We start from the raw sequence: 22,336 nt of genomic DNA on the forward strand, positions 1-22,336 counted from the left end.
GCAGTGAATGTGAATGTCCTGGTCAAAATAAATCAAACATTGGAAACAGCTTGTTATTGTTTAAGCAAAAACAGAATTTGGTTTATGTAGAAACAAGCAAATGTTTTGCGATCGTATAGCTCCCTCCCGTGCAAAAAATTAAAGCTAAAAAAAAAACAACCTGCACCCATGTCTTCAGAAAATGGAAAATCGGTGAGCACTCACAAAAAGAATGTGTACATATACATGTATAAAATATAAAATCTGACATTTTATATATATTAACTTGTTAAGGTTCAGTATTTGTAACTACACAGCATTAAAGTGGCGTGACTGCCTCCCCCAAATAGCATTATATAAACCAAAGGTGTAAAACAAAAAACGAACAAACAAATGTAAGGGGAAAGAAAAACGAAAATAGAAACAAAGCGACAGACAAAAAGGCCTCCGCCACGGTCGTCCAGCGCAGTGAAAACATAACTTACATATTTAGCTCTTTTTTTTTTTTTTTTTTACACACACGTACAGTCGTGATCAAGGCACAGGGATCTTCTACAAGTCAATTTTTCTTCATCGTCATCATCATCGTCGTCACCTCCTTCAATATAGTTGTACAAAATAATACATTTTACAGTCTGTACAAGAATAATAGTCCAGCAGTAACATATAAACACATGAAGCCAGAGGCAAGCGGTGGTAAGGTAGGGGGAAATGTGTGTGTATGAAAGCAGGAGGTGTGGGTGGGGCCATCTTTTTTTTTATTTATGTCAACAGAATATTTCTGCATATGTATATATACATATTTATATACACTCATATATAAATATGTATATATACTGTTTATATTTATCTTGGATTTCCTTTTTTTTTTTTCTGTTGTCCTTCCTCCATGAGAATTGTAGAGTCCTATCAGTCCACCTCCTTGCACCCGCCCCCCTTCCTCCCAAATCATCTGTTTCTCTCATCTTCTCCGGCTCCTGATTGTTGGTCAGCACGCAGTGAAGAAGCAAACTCAGAACTATTAGCTCAGGTCTTTATGCGATATTAAAACTGTAGTGATTTGTGGATGTGTCTGTCTTTGTGTTCCTATGTCATGTTCCTGCATCCAGAGTCTGCTGAATTATGGATGCCGACAGGGCTAATGGTACGTGGGAAGGAAGAAGGGAGGAAGAGGATCAGAACTAAGAGATGGTGAGCGAGTGGTCTTGCGGGAGTCGCCATCATCACAAGAGCTCGTACTGCCGTAGGTGCATCCTCTGGATGATGTCGCGACAGTCGCTGAAGACGCGCCGGATGTTCTCCGTGTCCACGGCGCAGGTGAAGTGGGGGTAACAGTAATGGCGGCCGTCCCCGCTGGCTGTGCTGATCCTCTGCGGGCAGGAAAATGAGGTCAAAGAAACAGTTGTTTTTTTTGGGTTTCATTTAATTGCCTAAACAGTTCAGGAATCGAACTCATTTCGAGATTCAGCAAAGCAATGTTTTCCATTCCTGTTATAAATCTAATCAGAAGATGGCAGGGCTTTGCTGTACTGTTGAGTCACCGGCCAAATGCATGTTTCCTAATAAGACTAACACATTGAAAACTGTCAAAAGCCGGATTATTTACGAGCCAAAACAGCTAATTCAAACAAATAAAGCGCTGGCAAGGCAAAGAGAATGAAAGTGAACGAGGCACCATCCGACAGGTAAAACCTGAAGTGTGAACATACCAGAAACTCATCCCGTATGAAGTACTTTGCCTTGGTGACGCGCGGATCTTCGCCCGGTTCTGGTATTGCTGTTGGACGATAAAGGGACAATCATTCTTGTTGGCTAAATACCGGTGACAACTTCACACCAGTCTTACTTAACAGCCTTATGAGTTAGTTTACTCTATCAAGAGAAAATAAACATTCTGAATTGAACAACGGTTACTATGCAACACTGAAGTCTACTTGGAATACAAATTCACGTTTCCAGAAATAGCGACTGTGGTTGTTTATCTACTTGGTGTAGGCTTTGAGTTGTATAAGAAAAACACTTTTGAATTAAAATTAAATAAATGCACATGAATTTTACAGTCCATGGCGTTCTAAGGCTGCCTCTTACCGTCGTCGGGTGTCGTGTAGCGTGCAAATTCAGGAAAATAGTCCTCAATCTTGGACTTCCCTGCCAAGACCTTCTCGGCGAGGAGGTCCTGTTTGTTCAGGAAGAGGATGACAGAGATGGTCCGTAGCCATCTGCCGAGAAGGGGAAATGGCAAACAAGGTGAATTTTCTTTGCCGCTGATCAAAGACCATTCATTGAGTACAGACCTGTTGTTCCAAATGTTCTTGAAAAGATTGAGGGCCTCCTGCAGTCTGTTGGTCTGATTGTCCTCTCTGATCACCATGTTGTAGCTGCTGCTCGCCACCACGAATATGATAGCCGTTACATCTGAAAGCACAAAAATGAAACCAGTCAATGACAAACCCAGAGAAGGGGGTTGTGGAGTCATGGTGAAAGGGAGCGACAATCTTACCGTTAAAACACTGGATCCATTTTCGACGCTCATCCCGCTGACCACCTACGTCGAACATACTAGGAGGGAAGAAGTTGAACTTGATTTATCGAATTACATTTAATCGTTTAATAATTTCCTGTTCCATATGCAACAAATTTGTGCTAGTCGTCCTGAACGTGTACTTACTGAAAATTGACTTTGTCGATTTGAAATCTTGTCTCGAAGATGCCGGATGTCAGCACTCTGCATCTCAGCAGGTCCTGAACCATAGCGACACATTCAAATGGTTAAAAGATTATTTGAAAAATAACTCTTCAATACAACTTATAGTAATTGTTTAAAGGCGCAATCAACCATTTTAGTGCACATATACGACCTCAAAACCATCGCTACATGTCTGAATTAACAACTGCAAATATTAATGGCCATCTCACCTGGTCGGTCGGCGTGTAGTCGTGTTGTCGGACCACATCCACTCGGTCTAGGAAGCTGCAAGAAAGAGAACGGATTTTTCACAACACGGAAAATCGACAGTGCATGTTGACAACAGCAAGATGTCATGATGGCCAACAGGGGGCGTGTGCTGAAATTCACAGTGAGAAGATCAGAGGCAGCCGCTGTGAGTCACCAGCAGCATTACTGTCAGACCAAGGAGGAAAGTCAATGGAGCCGCTGTAGTGAGTGTGTGTGTGTGTGTCTTATGTGCCTGGGGTAGGTATGCACGCCTACAATGAGTTTAGAATGGCGCCTACCCAGGAACAAACCACCAAATGTGTGTTAAATCCTTTGACAACGCGGCAGCTGTTCAAAGAAGATGACAATGGCAAATGCATGAATCGGGCTAGCCAGGAGAGATACTGCTGACAAAAAAAAGGAGCTAAGAAAAAGTGGACTGAACAAACTGGAGTACTGTAGCTCACAAGTAGGGGTTGGACAAAATGCCAATACCGCCATGTATCATATTATTAGCAGCAGCATTGATACATCAACATCCGATAACTGTGTTGTATGAAGTTATTTTGCATAATTAAATGAATATAATAAAAAATAAGTAAAACTCAATATATGTTTATAATCTTGTAAGTTAAGTTTTGCCATTCTGCGAAGTCCGTCGGTGAACTCTGGATACTTTATTCCCCCGACTTCCCAACTCGAACACCCCAGTTCAAAGGGGTGTTCTAGTGCACTTTTCATAGTTGGAAGTCGTAAAAGTCCCACTTTCCTCGAATGCTGCATTATTACATACATCAGTGGGCAAGAGACAGCTGTCGATGGAAATACGCAATTGTGCAGGTCTCCTTTTGTGTGTGCCCACTTCCCAGCTTTGGCTATACTGGAACTCCAGACTAACTTTTGTTTTATAACGAGCAGAGTGGCTCTTCCTCGTCTGGTACCTTCTGTTCTTCCAGCCAAGAAAAGGGGTCATGACCGCCATTCTTTGGGGCAGGTATGCAACCCCCGCTGGGGTAAGCAGGAATGTGGCAGGCAACGGTGAAATGTGACAAGAAGGTTGCAGGTAGCACACAAGCAGAAGGGGAGTGAGGGGGTGATGCTAGGTTAGACTAGGCTAGCTGCCCCCCCCCCCCCACCCACACAAGAGTAGTGGTTTTCATATGTTCAATAAAAATTGTATCTGAAAAAAAATGTTTCAAAACAAACCGTTCTAAAGGCGTAAATGTACTTTCAAGTTACGTACAACCGAGATGTACTCAACAAATGCATCGTGCTGGATTTTAATTGGGTGATTCTTTTGTTTACCACTAGAGGGAGCCCGCATACCGCTGATGGTACTTGCGCCACACTGACATTGCACCTAGGAAGATCCATCCGTTTTCTATAGTGCTTGTACTTGTTGGATTTAATTTTGGTTTTTGAGTTGGGTTTGGGTTGAATCTATTCTAGCTAACATTTCGCAAGACAAGTGGGGTACACCTTGGATTCACACTCACAATCACACCGATGGATATTTCTCAATCGACTTGTGATGAAGCATCCAAAGACAACTTGCAAACAACACAAAGTTCAAAGCTCACATTGAAAGCCAGAACCTCAGACTGTGAAGCAAACATGCTAACTCGTAGCGCACCGTGCTGCCACCAAAGAACAAACACGATAAAAGCGGCTGGAAAGAAGACATGGAAAAAAACAAAAAAAAACACGATCCAGGCTCCATCTGCATTCTTGTTTATCCCCAGCCTGCACACATAGGACAAACACACCTCTATATTTTTCTTTTCTTAGCTCTCCTTCCTATTAATAGCAATATTAAAATTGTGGCTGCTGCGGTAACGGAGCGTAAAATAACCACCGTATTTACATGGCAGGATAGAGTAGCTTTTATTTTTAGCTTTCAGTGTTGTACTTAAGCTTTTATCTTTTGGGCTGGCGTACTGGCTAAACAGAAATTTGACAGAACATGAAGACAACTAAAACAATTTAGGTTGGTTTATCGACAGTGCTCCAAAAAAAGTATTTGACCACCAGCCATAAACAATCAATACAGCATCCTGAAGGGCTTTATGTAAACTCTTTCAATTGCTAAAATATTTTTTCTGTATATAAGCGAATTAACAGTCTAATCAAGAAAGAATAATGTGCTAAGACACAAATGATCTATTACAAACCTTTCGTTTAAATAAAGAATGCACGCTTGGCTCGGTAGTGGGAGATGTTTATGTATGGACAAATTAGCATTAGAAGCTAAGCTCCCACAATGTCTAAGCACCGCAAAATTCAGTCGCGATTAATTTAATGCGTTTGTCATGACAAATTCAGCCCATCAGCGGGGGTAGTGCTTTTTTCACACATCAGCCCGACTACGTCATCGAAGGAAGGAGGGAAACACTAATATTGGTTCATGGGTTGCTTTGTCACGTTCTGAAAACGGTGACTAATCATGACCAAAATTCATTTGCACAACTCTACCGTTTCAACATGGAAAAATATAAAAGCAACGGACACAATATTTTGGATTTCATTATGACGTGAAAGGCGGCCTATTACCATTATTACCACCACCAAATCCAAAATATTGTACCTATTGTTATATTTCAACAAGTTGAAATGGACAAGAGTAGGTATGAAAAATGACTGCGCACTTAAGAGGACAACTCCCAGAAAAGTGTTCGTAGTCATATCAAAATTCAAAATCCACCCCAAAGGCTTGTGTATTAAATTAATAGCCAAACACGACAATGAAGGCCATCTTCGCAATTATTATAGTTACTTTTAGTTTGTTTTGTAAACATAAAATATACTTTCAGTTAGTTTTTTTGAAAACAGTTTTGTTTTTATTTGATTTCGTTAAGCATATCTTTTTTTACTTTAGTTTTAGTTATATCAGTGACGCATGCACGCACAGCACCGGTGCGTGTCAATAAGAGAGGGAGAGACAGAAGAGCAAAAGAGAGCGAGCGAACGAGCGAGCGAGAGAAGTGAAGAAAATAGAGAGGTGGTTGTGTCTGACATTACAGCGCGGCTCCAAAAATAGCTCCCTGGCGCCCTGGCCTCCAGCTTGGTTGTCATGGCGACAGAACCACACGCTATAAATAGACAATCGGCTCCAAATCTTGTGCGACTGGAGGGAGGCCAGCGAGAGGGAGAGACGGGACGAGAAGAGGAACGGCGGGGAGGAAAAGGAGAATGGAAAGGGGGCAAGCGCCAAAAGCCACTCACGCTGGCTGAATGAATACACAGAGAAGAAGCCAGATGATAAGATAATAGAACAGAATATCTGGACATACAGTACATTGCCTGGTTTAGGTGATGGAGGCCAAGTCCATCCTCTGTCCTTGCCAACATACCACATTACAGCCAGGGCCTGAAATTCTTATTTTAAGGCCAAAATCAGATTTTCCTTTTTCGCATGTACGCTTAAAATGACACATCCAATATGGCCGTGTTTGTGTTGCAACATATCACAATAGTTTGAATAATCTTTCAAACTACACGAGGTGTTCTATAAATTGTGGCATGCACATGGAAGATAACTTTTGGAGTTCTTTGCATGGCTGGTGAGTTTACTGTAGCGGTAGAAATGGGCCAAGTAATGATAACAAAGAAATTTGCAATTGCATCGGATAAGCGAAACGGAGCCACTCGGTTCTTATGTAATGGGGCTGCAGGGTCTTTAATGATGGTCGCATCTCAAATTTGCATCATTACTTCTGAATCACAGCAGTTTATTTGTGTCGTTTGTGTGGACAAAGGTGTCTTTATGTCACCGATCAATGACGTCAACTTTGCATTAATGGAAAATGACGGTCGGTGTTTGTGCGCAGATATCCACATTTGGAAGGGGCTTGATTCTGATCTGAAGATCTTCTATACCATGTTTTTTTTTACTATTTCGATTGCCTTGATGTATTTCAATGGTTAAACTTGAGCAGAAAAAAAAAAAAACTCCAGCCTAAATTCATTTGCGAAATGTGCATTTCCGCTGCTCCACAAAAGCATGTGATCACTTACGCGCAGAATTTAATATTTACAAATGACAAACACGTGGAGATTTGTATTGAAAATGTATTTGTGGATCTGAAAAAAACGTGTGAAAATCACAAATGTATTTGTGTAGATAACTTTGACACAAATCTCTCCCCATAGGTTGTCCCTCTCCCGACACGCTCGCTCCGTCTTTCTCCTCGCGAAGCCCGCCTGAGCTGAAAATAACTCTCCCCTCGCTCGTTCTCTCTGCTTCTCCGTTTACATAAGTACAGAGGAGGGGTGGGGTGGGGGAGCACACTTCCGCTCTGGCCACCCAGTTCAACATCCAATCCATATGACGAAGAGGAGGTAGAAGACACAAGAGGGAGGAAGAGCACCGAGGGGAGTGAACGAATTGGGCCTTTGCTGAGCACTTTGTTTCACTTATCCATTAAAGCACAAATTACATCTTGATTAAAAAAAAAAAGCGTTCTAAAAGAGTTAAAGGAAGCAGGAAGTTGAATTCAGAGTGCATTTGTACATTGGCGCCTTGAAATACGAGTGACTCGACTTTTGAGATATGAGCCAATGTTAAAATTTCAAAATCTTTATTTTACAAACACACTGCCGCAATAGAGTATGTACTTTAATTTCATATTGACAAGGCTTTTTTTTTTTTTTTTTTTTTTAATTTACAGCTTCATGTTTCCTCTCTACTATGTTTTATTTGATTCCAGCTTCAATTTAGCAGCAGTGTTCAAAACAACTCCTTGGTGGAGGTAATCGCATGCTCGGAAGTGACATGAATCTTTTTCATTGACACAGTCTTTTCGGATAAACGTGTGGCTGTGCAACGCAGACAAGGACGCGCAAAACACACAAGAGGAACGGAAATTGGCAACCTTGCGCGTGTACACTGTGAGCCTCCGCCCTCAATGTGCTTCATGTGACCCGCGCATGCTCTCATGGGCAGCACACAGCGGAAACATTTCATTAGCAGCTCGTCAAAAGAGGCTAACAACAAGCACAACTGTGACTGCGATACTCCGCTTGTGCAATACGTCTTCAACTCAGAGTGACGAGAATGAAGTGTTGTGGCTAAGTTACGACCATTCCAGAAAGCGGTTACATAAGATCATCGATTTTCTATAGTGTTCGTCCTCATTAGCAACGTGTAGCGGGCTGGCTAGCGACAACAACACCCTGAAAATTAGGTTAGCTTCAGTTTGACACTATAAGCTAATGGCACCGAATGGCAGCAACATATGAGGAACACGAGGACACCCCAAAAATGAATATCTAAGCACGAGAGTTCCCGGCCGGGATGCATCGGAGTGTAACCATGGGGATGTGCACCACACTGTGACACATTCGCTGACCTCTCCTGATGACAAGTAGCTGCATTAAAATTAACACCAGCTGTGGAGATGATTCTCAGTCAAGCTGCAAACAAGCTGCTGCTGCTGCTCTAAATAACTTTTCCTCAAAACCTGCGCTGAAAATAGCCCCAGACCAAAGGCACTATTAACCCGGTTCAGCGTGCCTTGCCTGTTAAGTCGACTGGAACGCAAATCACCATCAAAGACGCCGCCATGACATGGCACAAGATTAGCTTCGATGCTGCACATTCAACTCACAGCGCCGGGCTAAGCCTCTGCGCTTGAATTCATTGCAAAGACTGTTTACGTGCCTCTGGAGAGACTGCTGTTTTGGTTAGCAACATAGTTCAATTTTACAATTACAAAGTATATTTTTGCAAGACCAAATGAAGAGTTTTCAGAGTCCATCAGATGCTACCTTGTGAGAGTGTGCCATATAATGCTGTTGGGTAATCATTTTCATGATGTAAGCTGTTTTAGATCCGGCGGTGGCTGAAATCAATTAATGCCCACCTCTAAATTTTACACTGATTAGGCAAAAAACATAATTTCACATTTTACCAACCCTGGTGAAAATGCAAGCCTGGTACGGGTTTACCTGAACCGAACTTGGCAAACTGAACTTGTACTCCTTAGTGGAAACGAGTCCAATGCTGATAAATACTTTTCACCTTTCCGTTCATACAAACGAGTCCAAACACATAGTCTATCATAGTCAAGGTGGCACGGCACTCACGGCCGCACTAATGAACCTTGACTTCACGCTTACGCAAAGCAGGCAGCCAAACACTTGGCAGTGCGTAGGTGGAGTGGAACTTGTGTAGAAGCGAAACTTACTACTGCGCACAGTCGATGAGTTGATATTCATTGGACCTTTCCCAGCAGGCCCGCACGCCATCGTCCTGCCACAGGATCTTTGAGTGGTCATAAAACTCCTGAAGAAAAAAAAAAAAAAAAAAAAAAAGAGGATCTGGATCAATGAAGTGAAAATGACTGCAAGCAAGGGTTGACATTGTATGGCCCCGCCCACATTAAGACTTATTAGACAGAGGCCGCGTCCATCTGAGTCGCCAGCGAACGGGAGAGGAGCAAGGCTCTGGCAGCGGCAGGAAACAGAACAGTTCATTGGGTTCATGAAGAAACCAAGAGCTTTGTGCTGACACAAAGCTCGGCTGTCACTGCGCAAGGGCCTATCTCCTCGCTATGATCTTTAGATGCTCACGTACAATGCGGGGGGAGCACAATCAAGCCATTTTCAGTGGTCGAGGGCATTTTTTTGCAAGTCTGGCAGAATTCGCCTCCGTGTACTGTCGAGATGAGGCTTCTCGGATAAACTTCTCAAAAGTCAGGCAAGCACTCCGCCTCTGCCACATGTAGCACAACAACAGCAGAGGATCGCCTGAAGCAGCTAAGGAAGACATCTAGAAATCTACATCCCAAAATATACTTCAACTTCCAGTTAAAGATTACTTAATCACATTGTATATGGCATTTCTGGCAAAACTTATTTGGCACGCTATTATTAGCATGTTTTCCTGTCATTTTCTTTGCTGATCTCAACCTCAATAATTTCACTAACTGAGTTTGTGCTCTGGTGGTGGAGCCCAAAGCGAACATCACGGGATGTCCGGATGTTTTTAAAAGAATGTATTTTCGTCCATTCATTTATTAAGAACCATTTATTAAAAAAAAAAGAAGTAAATGCTCCTGTGGATTTTATCGCAACGTTCCTCCCCCGCTTAAAAGCAGAGTCAACCAGTTCAACTGGTTTCCAGGCGGCCCTCGGGCCTTGCGAGAGGGGTGAGGGGTCGAGAGGTAGAGTGTGGTAGCAAGAGACGCAGGACCAATTAGATGAATGTTAAAAAGTCAATTTGAAAAATGCTTTTTTTCCAACCTCTCTCCACAATAAATTTGACTGATCACAAATTTAAGCGTCATATAGCATTATCGTTAGCGTTCCGGTTGAAAGCCATGCATCATCAGAAAACCACAGCACCGTCTTCCCGTTTGCTTACACACAAATTTACAGTAGGCTACATCAACGGAAACTATGCTCATTAGAACAAGTATGACTCATTTAAATGCACTTCTGTTCAAACAACTTTACCAGCACCACCTGTGGTCCAACTGTTTATGAGGGGGGGAAAAACATGCCTCAAAAGTATAACAAAACCATCATGATGCATGAATTGGCAAATCATAAACTGTATTTTTTTGTTGCGTGTGACGTAACCACAGAAAATTACCATTGGCAGCAAAGAGGACAAATGTAATTATAACCATGGAGCAGGAAATGGAGCTTGATAAAGTGGCTCCTACCTGGAATGGATACGCCAAGCTGGTGGAGATGAATCGCTTTTAGTTTTTTTTTTAAATTGCTATGTAATAAATTTAGAGGTAAACCAGGTTGGGTGATATTGGTTCTCCTTTGCTTCATGTACAGTTACCAGCACATATTTCTCCTCCCTGATTTTATTTGTGTTTTTGGAAGTTTTTCTATTGAATCTCTATTATCAATTGTATCACTACCACATACATCTTAATCGTCACGTACAATTTTAGAAACCAAATCCAGGAAATCCACATAGTAAAAGTCACATCAAACATTTTGCAAGAAATCATCTCAAATTTCAGTTTTCTTCTAACGAAGCCCACCCATCATATCCAGATTACACGCCGCAATCCGGGTGGCGTAACGCGGGATTAACATCAGAATGGAGGCAGGATTAACAGGCCAACACGGGTTTACAGAGCAACTAATCTGGTACATCCTTTTTAAGTAACACCCCACAAATCATAAACATGACAGCATGTATCGGTTGGCACTCAGAGTGTCAGAGCGACGCTCACTGAGTCCCATTTGGGGTCATTACAGACAACTAGCGATATTAGGCGCTCTCAGGTGGGAAACTCATTCAATAGACAGCCTCCTCCAGCGCCTGCTAATTTGGGCGGCACTCGGGGGAATGCGGATTGCCTCACCTGCACACACCTGGCCAACTATCTGCATGTCAACAGCGCTATTGAGAACCATTTTCACATTTCAGAAAGTGTCATTTTTTTACTTTCTGGTCGCTTGCTAATTGGCTATCATTCCATTTCATATTTATCGGAAGGTGGAGAAAATGTTCAATTTTAGGTTTTGGTGCAGCCTTGCTTTAGTTGTGCTTACCGATGAAAACTCGAAATCCTTCTGGTTCGTTTGGTGGAGGACGTAGTCGATACGCGGCTGGTTAGCAGGGCAGGCAAGCTGGCAGGGTGGCGTGAGTGTACTCATGGCGGACACGATGGTCTGGTTGGGGGGGTTAGGGGGGCAGCAGAGGTGATCTTTAGACAGAAATTACTAAACAAATTCATCGTTTGAGTTCCTATCTTACCTCTATGGCTTCTTTAATGTTGTTTTTAATATCGTGTATTTTCTGCTTTTTCTCCCTGTGAACAAAACAAAAGAATCAACATCTCCAATCAAACAAAATCATTTTCTTCCTATTCCCGCCGACTCGATTTCTGACCGACTGCCGTCAGCCATCTTTCGGTTTGTGGAGCACTGTGTTAACACTTCTTCGTTAGCTTCCTGCACTAATGACCGATACTTGTGATCAAAAGGTGAGTTCTGTGTTTCCGAGTTTTAGCAGTGAATTAAAAATGGCAGCAGCAGTTAATTTTAACACAAAATAGCCGCAAAGCAGAAAATCCGGGTGGTGTAGCGTTGTCAAGACGGGCGCATGACAAGGCTTTCGAGGAAAGCGCCGATTAAAAATAGGAAAAAAATGTGACTTTTGGTGCCGCTGAATCGACTCGGTTTCCAGTTTGAGGATGAACGGTGTTTGTGTTAAAGCGCAAACAACTAGTCCTTTCTTCTCAGGTCACGCTAACGACGCCCATTTCCTCCAAAACATTTTGACTTAGCTATGATGCTGTCTTGAAGACAAGCAAGAATGACTTATTTTTTTACCAGGCAAATGTTACATAAGGTTTGTGTCATCACATAAGATAACACCACACTCATGTGTTTTATGAGGATGCTTGCGATAACTTTTTGTACCGCAAAATCGGTTGTCTATCTAAGTTCCTGTCTGGAGGCAGCTGCTATGATTCAACCTTAAAATAACAACTTCAAAATCATGCCGATGTTCCCCGTGCTTGCAAAAAGCAAAATAGCATCTCTGTTGTTGTCACGGCCATGCCTGTTCACCTACTTTAGCAGTCCAAATCAGTGGACAAGCCAGGAAACCTGTCCAGATTCATTTATTCCTTGTGTTTGTAAAAACAAACAGGAGAAGAAGTCCTTAATAAAGTAATTAAATGGCAATAATTTTCCTAAATTGGCCAGTCCTATTTAAAGGTACATTCAATTTTCTGGAGTAAAAACCTTCACCTGCTATACACTGAAAATAGACATGTGCTTTGCTGATAATGTCAAGTAAGAGTTTAAATCACATGTTTGCCTTCTGTGCAATTTCTTTGGGAAGAAAAAAAAAGTCACGCAAGATGCAAGCAGGTACCTGTGGATAAAATGAAAATTAAGGTATTAGTGAATGCAACTTACTCTGCATTGAAGCCATTGACGTGCAATATTCGCATCTGCTTGACTATGGTGCTCTTCCCGGATTCTCCGGCCCCTGGAAACAGAAAGAGGAACATAAAAGTCAATAGTGGGAGAATGTGAAATTAACTTTAAGATTGAGACTAATAGTCAGCAACCTAAAGCCCACAGGCCAAAATTGGCCTGCCACCAATTATATTTTAGCCCCCAGATAACATTGAAGGGGGAAAAATAAATTATAATTAAGGATGTCACAATATTTGCGGGAGTGGCTCGAAATCGTCATGGTCTTGTTTCTGTACAAAAATAACGAATAACAATGAAATGATTCGGTCCTTTCTCAGGTTGCATTGACCTCAGTCTTGAGCATGCGCCACACTTCTATGATTTGTATCTTTTTGATTAATTTCCCTCAAAGGATAAATAAGGTATGTCCGTCTATATTTACATCCTCCACTTCTTTACAGTTCTGGAATGCATCAGAGGGGGGGAAATGGAAGGCCAACTACTTCTCTTGGAGACGCTAAATAATCCCGGTTACACACAGGTGCCTTTCCGACCATGTTTCAAATTTCCTTGCGACAAGAAAAGTACAGGCGAACAGTGGGCGAACATTTAGGACACATTTGCAACCTAGAACGAACCCTGACGAGAACACATCATTTCGAAAAAACTTGCAATTGTTCAGTGCGATTGGGGCTTTACGGACTCTTTGTTAGGTAGTCCACCTATTAGTTAATGTCAGACGCCCAAATCCTGGATCAATTTCAGATTAGGACAAACGGGACTCGGCTAATCCCAAAAGTAACCCTAATTTGCCTGCAGTCCGAGAGGATTAGTGGGACAGCATCCTCGGAGTGGAAGATCATGATATACGATGAGAAATGCGTTCCTCGGTGATGGCGAGTGACCAGAAATAAAGGTTGGTGATCCATGATGTCAAAGCAGCATATAGGCCTGGAAGTTGTCCACTGCCGGCCGGGTCACAGCGACCACATTTGTATCAACACCTACACAAGAACACACAAAGGAGCACATTTAATGAGAAAAGCTCACCTAGTAGTAGAAGCCGGTGTGTGGCCCGGTATAGCTGTTTGTCTTTCTGGAGCTGCTTCTCAATTTTCTTGTTGGCTTCCCTCTGGGCCTTCTCCTCGTTGCGTTGGTCTTCTGTCTTGCTATTGCCGAGACAGCCCATCTTCCCTCCCGCACCCAAGAAAAAAAAAAAAAAACCTGAAAAAAATTCCCAAGGGGAAGACAGGGTGGATAAAGGTAGGGTCAGGAAAATGAGTCCTAAATTCCGAGACGGGCCCAAGAGTGGAAGACCCGGCTCACAACGGGAGGCATCTAAGGGGAAGGATGGATGGATGTGGCTATTTACTGGCAACAAGAGTCAGGACAGCAGCGCCGTGTTTCCACTGTGAATCCGCAATGAAGTCATCAACACTGCTACGAGAGGATGTGAAATTGACATGGATGTAGAGACACACCACCACTTCCCTATCAATTTTTGCCTTAATTTTCCGGACAAATCATCTTGTTTTGGAGAGGGTAGGAGAGCACTAAGTTCAAATATCCTCTTGGGGCTTCACTGGAGCGTGTCGTCGTCGATCAATTCCCGTTTTTTTTTTTTTTTTTTTTAAATCCTCTCGGCGTCAATATACAAGAAGACCCCCTCTGGAAAAGGCCCCTTTCTCTGCCGTCCTTTTTCCTCGCTCTCCTCTCCCCCGTCACGTTAATGTGCGTTTCTCCTCACATCGGTGTTTTTTTTATCCCCCCCTCTCTCTCCTCTCCTCTCAATTCTTTAGGCAGCTGTGTGTCCTTGAATGCAACTCGACGTCCAGGTGTTTTACGGATGGCAATCCCCCGCTTGTCAATCTCCCTCGGCGGCTCGTAGTCCCCCGTTGCTGGACGGTGGTTACATGTGCACCAGACATGGAACCTACCGCCGTGTTTTCAAGCCCTCATCCGATCGTAGACGGCTTTTTTGGAGGGAAGGTGGTTGTCGTTGTTTTTTTTTACAGCCGAGGTGAGGGGACTGCTTATCTGCCTGTATGCCGGTTGCCGGGGACCGCTGGCATATTTAGACATCTAATTGTTCCTCGGCGGCGTCGCTCCGCGTTATTTGTGCCCACTTTTTTTCTCGGAGAATTGCACGTTGAGATAGATAGCGTTGAAGAGGTGGGGTGGGGCAAAACGGCTCTCACGGAACCCTGGGAACGACGGGCGGCCGTTAAGGTGTCCGAATTGTGCAGACTAATTTCCGGGTGTACCTTTCAAAATAACACACTTCATTCACGCGTTACTTTTCTAGCTTCTCACCCCCCCCCCCCCCCCCAGACACACACACACACATACATAAACACTCCGCGTAACATCACTATTACTAACTTTCAAATTCTGAAAACATTTGTTTTTATTTTGGAAAACAAAGATCAACACATTTGCCTATTTTCTATCACTTGACAGATCAAATGATTAACTGAATCATAATTTGAAAGAAAATGTCACATTTTTAATAAACGAATGGAAATTAACAAATTTTTATCTGATTCATTGAAGCTAATCGTCAAATTAATCAATTATTAAAATAATTGATTTATTACAGCCTTAAAGTCATGCAACATGTCTGTCGTCGTTTTATTTATTTATTTATTATTTTTTGCTGTGCAAATGCGAACAAAACTAAAAGCGAAATTCATTTGAGCCTGACTAGACACTAATGAAGACAGAACAGGAAGGTGTTTGAAGAGCAATACTGTCACCTAGGGGCGTTTAGTATGTACAGCTAGAATTAATAGAATATATTGCAAAAGAATCGCATTTTCCATTTTCACAGCAAAACCTTTTCTGTGATCACAGTTCAATTTCCTGTTCTATAATACACCCCTTTCCCCCACCCCATTTTCCAGAAGTAGCCTAAATTCTGTTATCTAGCTGTCACCTGAGTGTAAACAGAATGGTTGCATCACACATGAGCTTTCCCCACAAAGGTAGACACACCAGTCAACAGACACACATACACTCAAAAATGCATCAGGAGGTAACAGGAAGGAGCTCGGGGCAAAACACATAAAGGTCAGTGCAGATGAGTAGTGCAGCTGGCGAATGACAGTTGAAGAAGTTGTGACGCAACTCACTGAGGTGATAATTGTTTTCTAAAGGCTCGAGTATACGGTAATACAGAACATATGAGGATTGTTTAGATGCACAGAAGATGTCATCTCGACAGCGCTTCACTCCACTTTGTCCGACTTGAACAACACTGAGAACACCTGAGAATACTGTTCATTGACTTTAGCTCAGCATTCAACACCATCATCCCCAAATTGTGCAACCATCGATCCATCCCTCTGAAACTGGATCATGGACTTTCTGACCAATAGACCCCTGTCTCACTTCCTCCACCCTCATTCTCAACACCGGCGTCCCACAGGGCTGTGTGCTGAGCCCACTCATCCACTCCCACTTCAACCACGACTGCAAACTAGTGCAGGGCTCCTACGTCATCTTCAAGTTTGTAGACGACTCAATGGTGATGGGCCTTATCATCAACAATGAGGACTACAGGATCGGGTCGAGCACCTGGGATCCTGGTGCGCCGACAACAACCTCTGCATAAACGCATTTAATTGTACAGTGGAACCACACAAAACCATGCTCTGTTGACTTCCAAGTTGCTCTAAAATGTAATTAATTTGAGGGCCAGATGGTCTGAGTTGTAATTGTATAGGCCGTGTTTTAAGTCATATTTTAGAAATCCATTAGTTATAACTAATAGCTATAGCTATTAGTCTGTATCACAAATTCGTAATGTGCACATTTGAAATTGGAGCATCTTTTGGGGGTGTCCCCCGCTGAGGCTCCCTCCCTCCTTGACATCAGTGATGACGTCACGAGTGGTTACATATAACCAGTTGGAGACCTCTAGCATATCAGAGGCACCCACCCGCTTAACCAACTGCAGTCATCATGCGTGAAATTGTACATCTGCAAATTGGTCAATGTGGCAACCAAATCGGCTCAAAGGTAATTAATTTATTGCTGTCCTATAATTACTACTATGTCCTAGTATTTAACAATCAGAATGATTACACAACGTGTTTTTTAAGTTTAAAAGTACCTCATGAATGAATGATTTTTTAAAACAATATACACATGTAAATAGATGCACTAAACAAAATAGACAGTTGAGAAAAGAAATACTATATATACGAATATTTATCGTCTTTTGTTATGTATTCACAATTTTTCTGAATTTGCATTATTACAGACAGTTAAATTGAGAATAAAATGAAGCTATTACATCCAACAATAGCAATACGATGGTGATGTTAATATAATTCACATTAGTTGCAAATGTTTGGTTTCATTTGATTTTTTTAAGGTAATAATTGATTTTGAAATTGATTTCAAAACAAAATAGACTCTATTTATTTGGTATGTTCTCAACATTTAGAAGAAAATTCCATTACATTGGGAGTTGAGACCATCCCGGTTCTCCACCGATATTCAGTGATACTGTAGCACTCACTCTGACTCAAATTGCGGTATCGCTGTTCCACTAACAGTGTGTGACGTGGGTGTTTTCTGCCAAGCATTCTGGGAGGAGATAAGGGCGAAGACTGGTAGAGGGTGGGTCATTCTGTTTTTATCGTGGCCAACGCAAAACAAGAAAGAGGAAGAACGAGATAATAAGCCACACATACAGATGTCAGTCAAGTGTGCTTGCCTAATAGCATAATCTAAATTTAACGTAATCTAAATTGGAATACTATCAAAGAGACACTTTACAATGGGATGATTAAAATGGCCCCCAAAAAAGTAAGGCACCCATATGTTCAAGCCAACAGAGTCATTACAATATATGCCTTTTCCTTATCAGTTCTGGGAAGTGATCAGCGCAGAACATGGAATCAGCAAGACAGGCACCTATGAGGGCGACAGCACAGTCCAATTGGATAGAGTCAATGTCTACTTTAATGAAGCACATGGTAAGGCATTATCACGAGACTCCATGATGGCCTTACTAATGACAAATGTGTCTCCAGGAGGTAAATATGTGCCTCGTTCCCTGCTGGTTGACCTGGAGCCCGGCACCATGGATAGTATCAGAGGGAGTCACATCGGTGCTCTCTTCAGGCCGGACAACTTCATTCATGGTGAGCTGAATATCCAAAATATCCTGAATACAAATAGTGTCTTGATATACGAGTGACTCGACTTGTGAGTTTTTTCAAACACAAACTGTCTTTCTGCCAATTTTTGGAAATGTGAACTCAATTGAACTCAATGCGAATGCTTCTGGTTTGCAGTGCATTTGAATAAAAACGGTGAAGCAAAACATGGAGACAGATAATAGTCACCGGCATATTCTATATTCTTCATCATCCATTCTGTTATGTTTGTGCCTCCAACTTTTGCCCACCTTTTGTCAATCCAGGCAATTCAGGTGCCGGCAATAACTGGGCAAAGGGCCACTACACCGAGGGGGCGGAGCTGATAGAGCAGGTCATGGACCGGGTGAGGAACGAGAGCGAGAGCTGTGACTGCCTACAGGGCTTCCAGCTGGTTCACTCCCTCGGTGGCGGCACGGGTTCCGGCATGGGGACCCTGATGATCAACAAGATCCGAGAGGAGTATCCCGACCGGATCATGACAAGCTTCAGTGTCATGCCCTCACCAAAGGTCTCCGATACTGTGGTGGAGCCCTACAATGCCACCTTGTCGGTCCACCAGCTCCTGGAGAGCACGGACGAGACCTTCTGCATCGACAACGAGGCCCTCTATGACATCTGCTTTCGCACGCTCAAACTCACCACTCCTACGTATGGAGACCTCAACCACTTGGTGTCCATGACCATGAGTGGGGTCACCACCTCCCTGAGATTCCCCGGTCAGCTCAATGCCGATCTGAGGAAGCTGGCGGTCAACATGGTGCCTTTCCCCCGTCTCCACTTCTTCATGCCTGGTTTTGCCCCGCTGACGCCACGCGGCAGTCAGCAGTACCGCGCCCTCACCGTACCCGAGCTCACCCAGCAGATGTTCGACGCCCGTAACATGATGACGGCCTGCGACCCCAGACGGGGACGCTACCTCACGGTCGCCGGCGTCTTCCGCGGCAAGATGTCTACCAAGGAAGTGGATGAACAAATGCTGGCCGTCCAGCAGAAGAACAGCAACCACTTTGTGGACTGGATCCCACACAACGTCAAGGTCGCCGTGTGCGACATCCCGCCCCGAGGCCTCAAACTAGCTTCCACGTTTATTGGCAACAACACGGCCATTCAGGAAATATTCCGCAGAGTGGGCGATCAGTTCGCCTTGATGTTCAGGCGCAAAGCCTTTCTCCACTGGTACACCGGCGAGGGCATGGACGAGATGGAGTTCACAGAGGCTGAGGGCAACCTCAACGACCTGGTTTCAGAGTACCTGCAGTACCAAGATGCCACGGCCGAGTCCGAACCGGAGGACGAATACGAGCAAGAGCCGCCCGTCATGGCTACAGCCACGAGGATTCAGTCTCGGATGGAAGTTACGACGGAAATGGTGACAGAAACGACGGGGGAAACTGCGGATGAGGACGTACCGTGAAATGTTGACAATCCAAAATCAATGAGAAATTGGTGCTAAGAAATATTTACACAAATTTGGCTATACTCGTTTTTAAGTTGGATTGCAGGTCTATTTGAATAAAATATGTTTAGCAAACGGGCAGCAAATTGTGGTAAGCACATCTGCCTCACAATTCAAATTTTTTGGGGCTGGAGTCTCAGTTTAGGGATTCTTGTGTGGTGTTTGTTCTCCCCATGCAAAAACACGCATGTTAGTTTCATTGAAGTTTTTAAATTGTCCACTGGTGTCAAAGGTCATTTGTCTATCTAGTTATGTGCACTGCTGTTGACCTGACGGACAATGGGAGGGATACTTGACTTTGTATTAAGGCTTCACTGTCTCTGTCTTAATTCATCTGTATTTCATTTAATTTTTGATTAGGTATGTTCAAAGTGTTTGTTAAGATATAATGCGGAAGTTAAGGAAAAATCCTGATGTGGTAACACTGACTATAAATTTACTTTTGTTTGTATATAAAGTCAGGGTGTAATGAGAAAAAAAAAAGTTGTATTGCTATGAATACAGAGGCGTAGCCGAGCCGAGGCGGCGCCCCGGTTAGGACTCCCTGCGCCCCGGTTGAAAAAAATCGAGCTTTTCCGATTCTTCATTTTCATGCCGTTTTTTTTTTTTCGGTCTTGCGCGAATGTGTTTGGGCTATTCTATGTGCGCGATGTTATCCATTCACCGTTTGCATCCCGGACCCGGATGTTGTTTTAGCGATCAGCGAACGGCGTGGGTGATGTTCGATTTTTTTTCCTGTGGGCGCGCGCCCCTACTGGAAAAATCCCTGGCTACGCCTCTGTATGAATAGTATTAGCATTTTTCTTGTAAAATAAAGATGTTATTATTGTAATGCATCTTGTACAATTCATATTTCTTTCACAGTTTTATTTCACAGTAATATATTTGTTTCTCTCTTGTCTTTACTCTTGCATGGCGCTTATACATCTTAGTGTAATCAACAAAACTTTTTTTTGAAACTATATTAAATTGACTTGACTTTGGATGATGGACCGCATTGATGCTGATAGTGTGCTTGGCTGTCACTTGGTTTCCTCCCACTGTGAGCAGCCTGGGACTTTGAGATTACACATTTTACCGCCTTGAGTCTCTGTGGAATCTGATAAGTACAGAAATAAACTTGCATAAACTGGTGTATTCTGTTGTGGCTTGTGACCATGCACAAATTATTAATGCAATTCTTGTCGTAGAATTTTGAGTGCCCAAGAGTTAGGTTCCATGAGTAAAGCTATGAAATTATGGTCAGATATACCTATGAGAATAACATCATTTTACATAATTACAAAAAAAAAAATTGTGTAAAAGACTCAGAATAGCCACTGCAGTGTCCTTCTGTTAGCATAGAAAAATCTAATGAACTGCAACCAGACATGTATTTCTATAAATATCATACTGTTGACACTGCAGTCAGCAGCCTAAACTGTGTTCTTGGTCTTCCAAGGTTGCACAGAACTTTCAGCCATCCATGGGGGACAATTCCATAACACTGAAGGTTATTTAAATATTGCAGTACTCACTAACAGAGGACAAAAAAGAACTACCGTATTTTCCGGACTATAAGGCGTACCGGACTATAAGGCGCAACTTCAATGAATGGCCCATTTTAAAACTTTGTCCTTATATAAGGCGCACCGGACTATAAGGTGCACCATTAATGCATCATGTCAGATTTTTAATCCAAATCAAATCATTCTCCATTTTATCTTTTTTATTTCAACTTCAGACACAACAAATTACTTTATAATCACAAAATAATGATCCATAGTCTTTTTGATTCATGATTCATAGTCTTCAGCGGGCCACTTATGATTGATTTCATCACACAATGCTTCGGGCCAGTTTAAATTTAAGAATTTGGTCCATATATAAGGCGCACTGGACTATAAGGCGCACTGTCAGCTTTTGAGAAAATTTTAGGTTTTTAGGTTCGCCTTATAGTCCGGAAAATACGGTACATAGATTATTTTGACATAATAGAGGGGAGGCCAAAAGGGGGGGTTATGAAGTTAGGAAGGTAGAAACGTAACAAAGAAAGGACTCATTAATAAAAATTGACTGGAAGAAGGATGGAAGAAAAAAAAGAAAGAAGGATTTGAGGGAAGGAAGGTCAGAAGAAAAGAAAAAAATACATAGATATGAGGTGAAAAGGATTTAAGTGAGGCAGGAAGGCAGAAAAGCAGGTAGAAGAGAGGGAAGGAAGGAGGAATGATGGAAGGCAGAAAAAAAGGATCGTTAGGAAGGGAATAAAAAAAAAAGCAGGTCCAAGGTGAAAGCAAGGAGATAAGTAGGGAATGCAGGAAGCCACAAAGGAGGTCTTAGTAGTGGAAAGGAGGATGAAGGAAGCAAAAAAAAAATAACTTAAAGCAAAAGGAGGAAGTAAGGATGCCGAACAAAACTTGCAAATGTGTAATTATTATATGACTTTTGGCAAACCCTAAACACTCAAAAACGCTTTCCTGTTATGTCACTCAACGCTATTTTAAAGAAAAAAATAGACCTACTGCTTGAGAAAATAAAAATGTTTAGCTTGAAAAATATAAGTTTTTGACTTCATACCTTAAAATGACTATTCTTGTAAATGAGCGACTCTTTGTCCCCAAAAAATCCTGAAAAAATATCTGCCATTTCATTCTTTTTTGTTGTTCGTTATTGTTAGATTACCAGTTTATTTTCAGATTAGAAACATTTCATTTAGAAAAGAAATAAACATTTAACAAAGCCATTTGGGGGGAGGGTGAATCCAGAAAAAATAAAACTTTTGAACTGGAAAACTTATCATTAGCCAACTTGCAAAATTGCCTAAGTCATTTCACAACACCAACAAAAACACCAGTGTTCTTGCCAAACATTTTGTTTTTTTTCTTGAAGTCTGTGTAGATTGTCATTCGTCCGTTG

General features: G+C 42.4%; 2 protein-coding genes across 5 annotated transcripts; one reads left to right on the forward strand and one right to left on the reverse strand.

Moving 5' to 3' along the window:
- Nucleotides 1–44: 44 nt before the first annotated feature.
- LOC133162408 (guanine nucleotide-binding protein G(s) subunit alpha) lies at nt 45–15,049 on the reverse strand. Of its 3 annotated transcripts, none has more exons than XM_061291570.1 (12): nt 13,865–15,049; nt 12,812–12,884; nt 11,640–11,694; nt 11,435–11,554; nt 9,100–9,197; nt 2,896–2,950; nt 2,648–2,721; nt 2,480–2,538; nt 2,274–2,394; nt 2,068–2,198; nt 1,689–1,756; nt 45–1,349 (listed from the first exon to the last, which is right to left on the reverse strand). In XM_061291570.1, the coding sequence occupies exons 1-12, from the start codon at nt 14,001–14,003 to the stop codon at nt 1,203–1,205; spliced, it is 1,140 nt and encodes a 379-aa protein (XP_061147554.1). In that variant the 5' UTR covers nt 14,004–15,049; the 3' UTR covers nt 45–1,202. The 3 variants fall into 3 exon arrangements, with proteins under 3 accessions (XP_061147554.1, XP_061147555.1, XP_061147557.1); XM_061291571.1 differs by lacking the exon at nt 13,865–15,049 and adding an exon at nt 13,628–13,835; XM_061291573.1 differs by lacking the exons at nt 9,100–9,197; nt 11,435–11,554; nt 11,640–11,694; nt 12,812–12,884; nt 13,865–15,049 and adding an exon at nt 8,861–9,012.
- A 1,631-nt stretch (nt 15,050–16,680) lies between these two features.
- On the forward strand, nt 16,681–20,576 carry tubb1 (tubulin, beta 1 class VI). 2 transcript variants are annotated; one of them, XM_061291569.1, is made up of 4 exons: nt 16,681–16,834; nt 17,691–17,799; nt 17,857–17,967; nt 18,249–20,576. In XM_061291569.1, the coding sequence occupies exons 1-4, from the start codon at nt 16,778–16,780 to the stop codon at nt 19,397–19,399; spliced, it is 1,428 nt and encodes a 475-aa protein (XP_061147553.1). In that variant the 5' UTR covers nt 16,681–16,777; the 3' UTR covers nt 19,400–20,576. The 2 variants fall into 2 exon arrangements, with proteins under 2 accessions (XP_061147553.1, XP_061147552.1); XM_061291568.1 differs by having other exon boundaries at nt 17,691–17,967.
- Nucleotides 20,577–22,336: the final 1,760 nt, after the last annotated feature.

This window comes from Syngnathus typhle, linkage group LG11, assembly GCF_033458585.1.
Source record: "Syngnathus typhle isolate RoL2023-S1 ecotype Sweden linkage group LG11, RoL_Styp_1.0, whole genome shotgun sequence".
Classification (NCBI taxonomy): Eukaryota; Metazoa; Chordata; class Actinopteri; order Syngnathiformes; family Syngnathidae; genus Syngnathus; species Syngnathus typhle.

Coding starts and splice junctions, on each gene's coding strand:
- LOC133162408 (XM_061291570.1), bottom strand. CDS start 14,003: ATGGGCTGTCTCGGCAATAGCAAGACAGAAGACCAACGCAACGAGGAG. Junction 2,395..2,479: donor ATGGATCCAGTGTTTTAACG/GTAAGATTGTCG, acceptor TTGTGCTTTCAG/ATGTAACGGCTATCATATTC. Junction 1,757..2,067: donor CTACACGACACCCGACGACG/GTAAGAGGCAGC, acceptor ATCGTCCAACAG/CAATACCAGAACCGGGCGAA.
- tubb1 (XM_061291568.1), top strand. CDS start 16,778: ATGCGTGAAATTGTACATCTGCAAATTGGTCAATGTGGCAACCAAATC. Junction 16,835..17,690: donor GCAACCAAATCGGCTCAAAG/GTAATTAATTTA, acceptor TTTCCTTATCAG/TTCTGGGAAGTGATCAGCGC. Junction 17,968..18,248: donor GCCGGACAACTTCATTCATG/GTGAGCTGAATA, acceptor TTGTCAATCCAG/GCAATTCAGGTGCCGGCAAT.